General features: G+C 49.2%; 1 protein-coding gene across 1 annotated transcript in view; it reads right to left on the reverse strand.

The window, feature by feature from the left end:
* Positions 1 to 75: 75 nt before the first annotated feature.
* Il27ra (interleukin 27 receptor subunit alpha) overlaps positions 76 to 10,402 on the reverse strand; it is a 13,983-nt gene continuing 3,656 nt past the window's right edge. The window contains exons 5-14 of the mRNA XM_021220710.1: positions 10,040 to 10,196; positions 9,864 to 9,937; positions 5,572 to 5,755; positions 5,294 to 5,482; positions 3,672 to 3,773; positions 3,434 to 3,592; positions 1,581 to 1,706; positions 1,055 to 1,145; positions 862 to 970; positions 76 to 740 (exon numbers count right to left, since the gene is read on the reverse strand). Coding sequence (XP_021076369.1) covers positions 561 to 740; positions 862 to 970; positions 1,055 to 1,145; positions 1,581 to 1,706; positions 3,434 to 3,592; positions 3,672 to 3,773; positions 5,294 to 5,482; positions 5,572 to 5,755; positions 9,864 to 9,937; positions 10,040 to 10,196 — 1,371 coding nt within the window. The 3' untranslated portion in view covers positions 76 to 560. The remainder of the gene's footprint in view (positions 741 to 861; positions 971 to 1,054; positions 1,146 to 1,580; positions 1,707 to 3,433; positions 3,593 to 3,671; positions 3,774 to 5,293; positions 5,483 to 5,571; positions 5,756 to 9,863; positions 9,938 to 10,039; positions 10,197 to 10,402) is intronic.

Below are 10,402 nucleotides of genomic sequence, written 5' to 3' on the forward strand. Positions count from 1 at the left end.
TAGCAGTCTTCAGACACACCAGAGGAGGACACTGGATCCCATTACAGATGGTTGTGAGCCACCATGTATGTGTTTGCTGGGAATTGAACTCAGGACCTCTGGAAGAGAGCAGTCAGTGCTCTTAACCCCTGAGCCATCTCTCCAGCCCTGGTAGTTATTCTTATTAGAATCAAAGGTGACACTCGATGAGGTGACACACACCTGTCATCCCAGCTCTGGGGACGCTGCACCAGGGGGGACCACAAGTTCGAGGCCAGCCTTGGCTACCTAGCAAGCCTCTGACACGAGGAGGAAATAACAACGATGGGTTGAGGCTGTGAGGGTGTTGATTCTTCTGCGGTAATGAACATATGCCAAAGACCCATAGGCAAGGAAAAGAAAAGCTGGCTGGGTGGGAGGCGGCCTACTCGGTTCTTTTCAGTCCTTGGAAGGCAGAGCCAGGTGAGTCTTGGGGAGTTCTAGGCCAGCCTGGTTGTTATATTGAGTTCTAGGCCAGCCATAGTGAGAAAAAAAGTCTAGCCCAAGCTAGGGGTACAGCCCCAAGCCGGAAGCAGATCAGGCTAGATCCTGGGGGCTGGAGGCCTCAGAAGGCCCAGCTCCTCAGGTGTGGGCAGGAAGTGTTTCTCATACCCAGAGTAAAGCGGGGCAGAGGCTTTAGGGGACTCCACGACAGGCTGTAGCTCCACTTCCTCCACCTCCACGATGGGTCCTTCCCTGGGCGGTTGGGGCAGGCTCACCTCCTGGGGAGATGGAAGCTTGAAACTCAAGTGTTCCTCCCCTCCCACTTGTCCCAGCATCCTCCAGTTGGAGAGTGGTGCTCCCAGTTCGAGAGTGGTGCTCCCGCGGGTGCCGTTTTCTCACCTTGATGTAAGGTTGCCCAGAATTGCTGTTGGCAGGATCAGGAACCCTGTCCCAGATCCACTGGGGAAGCATCTTGTGTCGCTGGTGTAAGCACCTGGCCTGCAGGCACCTGGTGGCAAACATATTGCTAGAATCCATGAACTTTCTGAGCCCCGAGGCCACCCAGCCAAGGCATAGCTGCCAGAGGCCTTACCTGGTACTGGCCAGGCTCAGGCCACAGCCCATCAGAAGCAAACACCACAGGGACAGAACCCAGGGTAGAGCTTTCCACCTGATCCTATTATCTGTGGGTAAGGAGAACAGTTGACACTAAGTAGACAGCCATCTTGAACAAAGGGTCTGTGAATGGGAGGGGCTTTTGAGTGGGTGGGGTTGAAGGTATAGCTATCCTGAAGAAAGACTGGGCTTTTCAGTGGGTGGGGCAGAGGGTCCAGCCATCATGAAGAAGGGGTGAGACTTAGGGCACAGGGGTGTGCTGACAGGCAAAGACGGGGTTGGGAGTGCAGTTGTTTTAGACATACAGTGTTGGATACTGCAATGATATTTAGCAGAAGCAGACCTGGGGGGGGTGGGGGGGGTCCTGCAGACCTGGGGTGTGGTCCTGTGTTCCATCCAAATCCTTTCCATCAGGAGCTTATCCACCACTAAAACCCATGTTAAGACTTCAAGGCACCCCCTAGCAGGAAATGGGCAGGCACCTCCCCTTCCCCAGTTCATACCTGGTAGGTGAATCAAAAGGTTGGGACCAGGTGGGCCCTGTCCTGCAACGGTGGACACCATCACCCACAGCTTGAAGGAACCCGAGTGAAGGTTGGGCAGAGTGGCGGTCTGGGTTTGACTGCTCACTAAAAGATACAACCAAAGAAGTTGGGGCAAGCAGTGAAATCATGCCCCAGGACCTTTGCACATGCTCTTTCCTCTCTGCAACTTTCCACACAGCTCTGTCCTGGTCGTCTTTATTTACTTATGTGGAATGTAATGATTTTCAGGGGGCTGCCCCATAGGCATGCCATGACACACCCGCCAAGGTCAGAGGACCCCCGTTCTCACCACTCATTCCACCATAGGGGTCTTGTGCTTGGTGGGAGGGGCTTCACTTGGTGAGCCATTCCATACCCCTCCCACCCCATCTACTGTTAATGTTGTTCAGTTGTCACTTCCTTAACAAATCTTCTAACCCCCCCTCAATTTAAATGGAACCCCATTTTGTACACAGCTCTAATCACCATGCAGCATTCTGATTGGACATTATCTCATTTGTCTATGTCTCAGAACCTTGGAATGTCAGCCTCTGAGCTGCCCTGAGTGCTTGACTCCAATGCACAAGGCCCTGAGTTTGACCCCCAGCCCTGAAGAGGGGGGATAGAAAGCACAGGAGGAAGGAAGCAGGCAAGGGCATAGAAGCCTGTGCCTTTCCTTCTGGCTCCTCAGAATGCAATTTCCAGGTCAGGTTGAGACCCTGTCTCAACAAACAAACAAAAAAGTAAAATGAAGCAAACCCGCTGTGTGAGCAGAATTTGGTAAGCTGCAAGGGGAGATGCTGAAGTTGCCAGAATGTCCCCAGGGTGATCCAGGTTTCATTACTTTGTTACTATATGTGTGATGATAGCATTGTGTGAAGGTCTGAGGACAGCTTGTGGTAGTTGTGGGGTCCAGGGACTGAACTCAGGCCCTCTGACTCAACATCAGTATTAATCTGGTGAGTCATTTCACAGGCTGTGAGTCGAATTTTGTAACAAGGTCAGAGAACATTTATGGTTGGGAGAACAAGAAATAATGATTTTGTTTCTTCACTGATGGGGATGGAACCCAAAACCTTGTACACAATGAACACTTGCTTTACTGGGGAGCCACGCCCCAGCCCCACCATGCCCCAGACCCACGCCAGGGGACTCTAGACAGGGACTCAATGCTGAGGTACCATCCAATAACAGTACTTAAAAACAAACAAACAAACCAACCACATTCTTTTAGATTGTTTCTTTTGTGTGTGGGTGTTTTGCCTGAATGTCTGCCTGTGTACCACATGCATTCAGTGCCTATGGAGGCCAGAAGACATTCTCAGTTACAGGGACTGGAGGTACAGGTGGCCGTCAGTGCTCTTAACTGCTGAACCTCTCCCCAGCTCCGGGAATCTGTCTCAAGGGGTTCAGAAGGAAAAATCACATGCAATCCTATAACCCCTGTTGACAGTCAGGGGACATTCTTTGTATATTTGAGCCTTGGCTTTGCTCGAAACTGGACTGCCTCTCTCTCTCCCTCCCTCCCTCCCTTTCTTCCTTCCTTCCTTTCTTTTTTATCAAAAAACAAAGCCATCTAGACATCTGTAATCTTCTTTGTCTTTCAGCGGCGTGAAATATGACAGGTGCTCATCACTGTCGATGAGTACAGACTGGAGCCTTCATCTTTTCTGTATCTGTAAGCCCATTTTAGTGGTAGCCAAGATTGTTACTGTCCTCAGGGAACTCAGTGACATAGAGTTCCCAGAAGCTGGGAATATAGGGGCAGGGTGGATGAGAGGTGGGTCTTAGGGGATAGAAGGAGGAAGCGGAAGTGGAGGCGTGTAGCTCACCGTTCCTGCAGACGGTGGGGATGCCTCTGCTCTGTATGCAGAAGGTGTAGTGAGTAGCCTGGCCTCTGAGCTGGTGTCTTGGTACTTCTCCCCAGGCTACAACAGGTGTCCCTGGGGGGTCATCTGGAAGTCGCCAAACTGCTGGCCCAGCAAGGGGTACTGTGAAGAAACCCAGAGTGTCAGTATCTATTTCAGCTCCATGAGCCCCCCACACCCCCATCCTCCTACGCCATCTTACCTAATTCCTCTCTGAATCCCCAAACTGAGGGTGCAGCAGCTAATCCTCCAGAGTATACTGCAGTCACTGTAATTCGATAGGGGACCCCTCCTTTGAAATCCCCTGGGAGGAATAGGAAGGAGAGAACACTTACAGCTGGTTCTCCTCGCCAGCCACCCCTGTGCAGCGCCCCTGGTGGAGGCTACTCCACAAAAAGTCAATGAGAATGGATGACAGGTCAGCAGCTGTAACAGCACAGGAAAGGACAAGCCCCGGTTGTATGCAGTGACTTGTGCCTGTAGAGGCGAGGCTGAGGCTGGGCTAGACAGAGAGACCCTGTGTCCAAGAACTAAACACCAGGCCTGAGATTGTGGCTCAGCTGGTAGAGTTCCAGACTAGCACGCAGGAAGCCCTAGTTGGGTCCTTAGGGAAAGCAATATGTATGTTCTCAGATCACTGAGCCATATCTTCAGACCTTTATTTTATTTTTGATACACGATCATACTATATGGTCCTGGCCGGCCTTGAACTCACAAAGACATGTCTACTTCAGCCACCTGAGTGCTAATTAAAAGCACATAGTGGTATAATTCCAGAATCCCATCACTTGAAGGGCAGAGGCAGGAGAGTCAGAACTTCAAGGTCATCCTTGGTTAGTGAATTAAAGGCCAGCCTGGGACGCATGATACCATCTGGAAGGGAAAAGGATAGAATAATAAAATAACAAATAAAATAATGCCAGGGCTCTGTGGGTGTAGTACCACACACCTTGAATCCAGCCAGGTAAGCTGAACTGTTTCAAAATGAAAAAGGATTAAGAAGCTGGAGAGATGGCTCTGAGGTTAAGAGCATTGGCTGCTCTTCCAGGACACAGATTCAGTTCCCAGCACCCACACAGCATCTTAAAACTGTCTATAGTTCCAGTTCCAGGGGATCTAGAACCCTCTTTGGGTTTTACATGCTACATGCTACACATGTAGCTGTGTAGATGGTATTCCAGGTGTCCCTGGTAACTAAGTAATGTACACAGTTAGTACATACATTCAGGCAAAATGCCGCACATGCATGTGTACACACACACACACACACACACACACGAATATGAAGTATGTCTTTAATACCAGCCCTCAAGAAGCAGGAGTAGATTCTATGAGTTCAAGGCCAGCCTAGTCTATAGGGTTAGTTCTAGGACAGTCAGAAATACATAGTGAGACCCTGTCTCAAAAATAACATAGAAACCGGGCGTGGTGGCACACATCTTTAATCCCAGCACTTGGGAGGCAGAGGCAGACGGATTTCTGAGTTCGAGGCCAGCCTGGTCTACAGAGTGAGTTCCAGAACAGCCAGGACTACACAGAAAAACCCTGTCTCAGAAAAAAAAAAAACCATAGAATAAGGAGTCAGGTATGGTGGCACACCTTGAATCCCAATATTTGGGATTTGAGCCTTATCTGGCTTCCTGTGTCAGCAGGTGATCTCCCTCTGGCACAGATTCACACTAGAACACCATAGACTAAAGTCAGCAGATGTGACACCTTGTGTTCTTGGTCCTCTAAAGCTATAAGCTACACAAATCTATTTATAGCCCCGGGCATTTTGTTCTAGCAACCGCACATGGGATCCCAGGTATCTCAGGGTCTAACCTGGTAACAACGTGCTGAGGTTTGCAGGAGGGACACGGGTCCAGTTGAGCTTGTCCAGGCCGGCACCATCTTGAACCCAGTCCACCACGTACTCCAACGGTTTCCTGGTCCCTTGTTTCCAGGTCACCTCTATCCCTGGGCTCCCATCAGGACCGCTCACTCCCACGTCACGGGGGGCAGATTCTGGAGCTGGAAGTGGGAGGAAATACCTTGTAGGCTCATTCGGAGAGGCTCTTGTCCCCAAAGGTATTGGTCAGAAGAACTCCTTGTTGCTTTACCCAAGCACACCAGAGACAGGTTGGTGGGAGGTGCCCAGCTGGTGCTGTTGCTAGGAGAGACCACAGCCCACTCCATCCATGCAGGGACAGGGGACTTGCAGCACGGGACCTCTTCTTGAATTGTAGTAATATCTCCAGCCCCAAACCAGACTGTGTAAGTCACCTGCACACAAGGTTTTGGGTCCTGAAGGGGAGGAGAAGTTGTGGTTAGTGAACCCCCATTTTGTGGAGTGCCTACTTTTAATGATGGCAAGGCACCTGTTAAGTTGGGCAGCCCGGCAGCGTGCTATGGATGTAGACACTGCGTCTTGGAGAAGTTTGCCGGGGTTTATAAAGTAGGGCTGGGACGGGAAAGGAGATGCCCCAGTGGGTGTGAAGTTTAAGGAGGAGCCTAGTGTTCTAGCCCATATCTATAATCTCAGTACTCAGCAGGCAGAGGCAGGACAAGTTGACACAAATTTGAAGCCACCCTGGGCTACATGTAACCCTGTCTTAAGGAACAAAAGTAGATCTATAGCAAGCAAGATACCAACTTTACATAAAGACAGCTTTGGTCCTGCACCTATTGGCCATGCCTTGTTTTGCCCTGATCCTAGCTTGAGTGGCAGCCAGACCAGATTTAAATAACAACCAAACCAAACCTGGTATTGGCACTTGAATTTGCAGGCTTGATTTTAGGGCTGGGGAGGTGGCTCAATTGGAAATGCGTTTGCTGTGTAAGCAAGCCTAAGGATCTGAGTTCAATCCTTGGCACTTGTGTTAAATGCCAGACACGGTGGCATACTTGGAACCTCAGTGCTGTAGAAGTGGAGACAGGTAGATCTCTGTGACTCACTGGCCAGCAAGCCTATCTTGGTTGGAAAGCTCCAGAAAAAGTGAGAAAGTATGTCTCAAGAAACATGTGGTCATTGTCTCTGGCTTCCTCATATACACACGCCTAAACACATGTGAATACACACATGCACATACACAAATATTGATCTTTTTCAAGATTTTTGTGTGTGTGTGTGTGTGTGCCTGAGAACATGACTTCAGTATCCAAGAAGCCAGAGGATTTCCTGGAAGTAGAGTTACAAGCAGTAGAAAGCTGCCTGATGTGGGTACTTGGATCAAACTCACATTCTCTCTCTCTCTCTTTTTTTTTTTTTTTTTTTCGAGACAGGGTTTCTCTGTATAGCCCTGGCTGTCCTGGAACTCACTCTGTAGACCAGATTGGCCACGAACTCAGAAATCTGCTGCCTGCCTCTGCCTCTCGAGTGCTGGGATTAAAGGCGTGTGCCACCACCGTTCAGCTCACATTCTCTTAATGTACTCTTTCCTAATCACAGAGCCATCTTTCCAGCCCCACATACATTTTGTGTGTGTGTGTGTGTGTGTGTGTGTGCGCGTGTGCATGCACACATGTGCGCACCTGTATGCGTGCCATTGTGCTGGGAGGCTAGCTGGCCTGAAAGCTAGGTAATTCTGTCTCTATCACTCCTACTGAGGAGTGGTAGGATGTACACCACAACACTCAGATGATGATGATGATGATGATGATGATGATGATGACGACAACGACTTTAAGATTCACTAGCCAGGCATGGTGACACACACTAATCCCAGCAGGTGAATCTCTGAGTTCAAGGCCACTTTGGTCTACAGATTGAGTTCCAAGACAGCCAGAGCTATACAGAGAAACCCTGTCTCAAAACAAACAACCCAGTCTCAAAAAAAAAAAAAAAAAAGATTCCTCAGAGACCAGAAGGCATTGGATCTCAGCTGTGGAGCTGAGATGTGGGTTCTGGAAACAGAATCTGGGTCGTCTTCAAGAGCAGCCAGTGCTGAGGCATCTCTCCAGATCCACATCCAACTTTTTGATTGATTGATTGATTGATTGATTTCTTTTTGAGACAGGGTTTCTCTGTATCGCCCTGGAACTCACTCTGTAGACCTGCAACGCCTACTTCAGTGGTGGCTCACAACAGGCCTGAAAACCTGAACGAGTCCTGAGGAAAAGAATCTCAAGGAGATTCAGCCTCCTGGAGTCCTGGCATTTCCAATAATCTATGTACACGAACCCTATCCACATGCTAGTATGGTCTATGCTCTCTTTTGATATTATTAATGCCTTTAAAGATTAAACTTTTACCATAGGTGAAGTTTCCACTAGTGTTCCAAAGTCCTAAAAATTCCTTAAAGCCAGGAGCTCAGAATTCAGCAATAAGGTTACCTGTTCATTAACATTCTAATTCACTTCTATTAAAGACAGGTGAAACCGATTAAGCATCACAAAGAACAGACAAAGCTTAGAGGGCAAAGCTTAGAGTAGTACACCTGTGGAAGTTCCGTTCATATCCAAGTATTTACCAAGGCCTAGGAAATAGGGGGGATGTGGTATTGCATTATTCATGAGATCTGCCAGAGCAGAACCCCCCAAAACAGGTTTTTCTGCTAGGCCCAAAGGGACAGCATAATGGAGGAATTACTGGGGGCCCCTGACAGTGGGGTTTAACTATTGACTAGCCTTGCACCTGGCTTCCTCCTCAAGCTGCCTGGTCCCACCTCCTGGTCTTTTGTCCTTTGTTTTGTGTCACTGTATCTGCGGATGTATCCTGCCCCGCTTTTCTTGTTTGATCTGTATTAAAGACGTGATGCTCATTTTGATCAATACATTCAGTTTTACACCCTCTCTCATGTGAACTGACTGTCACTCATTCGCCGAATCCTCGCTCACCTGCAACCAAGAGACCCAGTTCCACGCAGATCGGGGACCCAAAGTAAGGCCTGTCTATGGCATAGACCAGGCTGGCCTCGAACTCAGAAATCTGCCTGCCTCTACCTCCCGAGTGCTGGGATTAAAAGCGTGCGCCACCATGCCCGGCCACATCCAGCTTTTTATATAGTTCCCGAGATTGAATTCTTTCATTCAAGCTTGTCCCTTGTCCTCTGATCTCCACGTGAGCACACTCACGCACATACACATCTCGAGTACAGAAGGCTGGTCTCAAATTTTATATCTAGGCAAGGATGGCCTTGAACCGTCCCTGGCCCCCTTGGTTCCCATTGCTGGAATTCCAGCTGCACCCCTCACATCTGGCTCATGCAGTACTGTGGCTAGAGTCCATGACCTCGGACACTCCAGGGAAGCTCTACTTCTGGGCTGCACTCCAGCAGGACCTAAGAGCTTTGAAACATTGATTAAGGGCTCCTGCCCTGCTGCACACCTCCGGCTCCCTCCCCTGTGGCTTTGTAACTTCCTCCCCAGTGAAAACGTACAAGGATGAGAATGTGTAATAATTTAAGTGATTCCAGCAAACTCTAGCAGGGCACAATATTTAACACTTTCAATACCACCACTTAAGAGACAGAGGCAAGCCAGGCGTGGTGGTGCACTTCTTTAATCCCAGCACTCGAGAGGCAGAGACAGACAGATTTCTGAGTTCAAGGCCAGCCTGGTCTACAAAGTGAGTTCCAGGACAGCCAGGGCTATACAGAGAAACCCTGTCTCGGAAAAACCAAGAGAGAGAGAGACAGACAGACAGAGGCAGGTGGATCTCTGTGAGTTACAAAGTATAAATATACACACACATGCATTTACACCATATACACACATATGCCTTTGCATGCATGTGTGAATATACTTATCTGCATGTGTGCATGCATATGTGTATACATGTTCACATGCACAATAAACATATGTAGAACTAAATGGATGACATTTAGCTGTGTGGCTCAAGAGTCATGGTATGTTTTATTCCTTGTAGAGTTCAGCCATGCCCAGCAGATATTAGATGTGTAACAGAATTTTTTCAGTGCTGAGTGTGGAGCCTGGGACCTCATACACTCTTACTAAGTATTCTGTCACTGAGCCCCCCCTTTAAAACTTTTTGTTCAGACTAGGTTGCCCTGGGCTCACTCTGGCTGGTCTTGAACATGCAATCTTCCTGCCTCGATCTCTTGAGCAGATGGGATCATAGCTGTGGGCCACCTTGAATCAGGAAGACTAGGCTAGGATTTTCCACCTGTTAACAGCAGGCAGCACAGGAGCTTCTAGTACATGTGTTACATCTTGCCGAGCTGCACTGATGTCATGTCCTGAATCCAGACCTTCATATCTTCTGTCTCCTGCCTGAGACTCTGGCTCCCAACCGACACATCTCAGATCTCCCACAGGCAGACCCCACCACCTCCTCTCTCGCACAACTTAGCGCTTCAAGAGAGCTCTGCAATCCTGGAATAAACCTCCAGGGGGCAGCAGAGGAAGCCATTGCTGCTGGTAAGTTCCCAAGTCCCTTTGACAGGAGGCTCACCTTCCAGACAAGCAAGGCTGCCCGTTTGTCAGATGTTTCACAGACGGTCCCCGATACCCACACATCTTCAGGATCTGATGAGGATGAGGAAAGACAGGTGCAGTTAGATGAACAAGACTGCCTGGCCTGTGGTGGACTGAGGCCCAAAAGTGCAAGACAAATGGAGCTGTCCTCACCTAAGAATGGCGTCTGGAAGGATAGGGCCGGACTCCACTCTCCCCATGGATATCCGTTCTCCACCTGGCAGCGGCCAGACACCTGGTAGCTGGTGCCAGATTCCAGGTTCTGCATCTCAACAGGAGTCAGCCCATCTGTCTTCAGCTGGGGCTCCAGCTGGGGAAACAGATGGGACCGCCCTTTGCTGAGAAAACTTTTTTCTTCTTTTTCCAATGCTATGGTCCTGGGTCTGACGCAGGCCAGGCAGGACCTCTATCATTGAGTTACATGAAGCCCTTGGTGTGTGTGTGTGTGTGTGTTTGTGTATGTACAGATATGTACATGTGTACAGATGTTGATGTTAAGTGTCTTCCTTTGTTGCT

The sequence above is a fragment of the Mus pahari genome, chromosome 20, assembly GCF_900095145.1.
Source record: "Mus pahari chromosome 20, PAHARI_EIJ_v1.1, whole genome shotgun sequence".
NCBI classification, from domain to species: domain Eukaryota; kingdom Metazoa; phylum Chordata; class Mammalia; order Rodentia; family Muridae; genus Mus; species Mus pahari.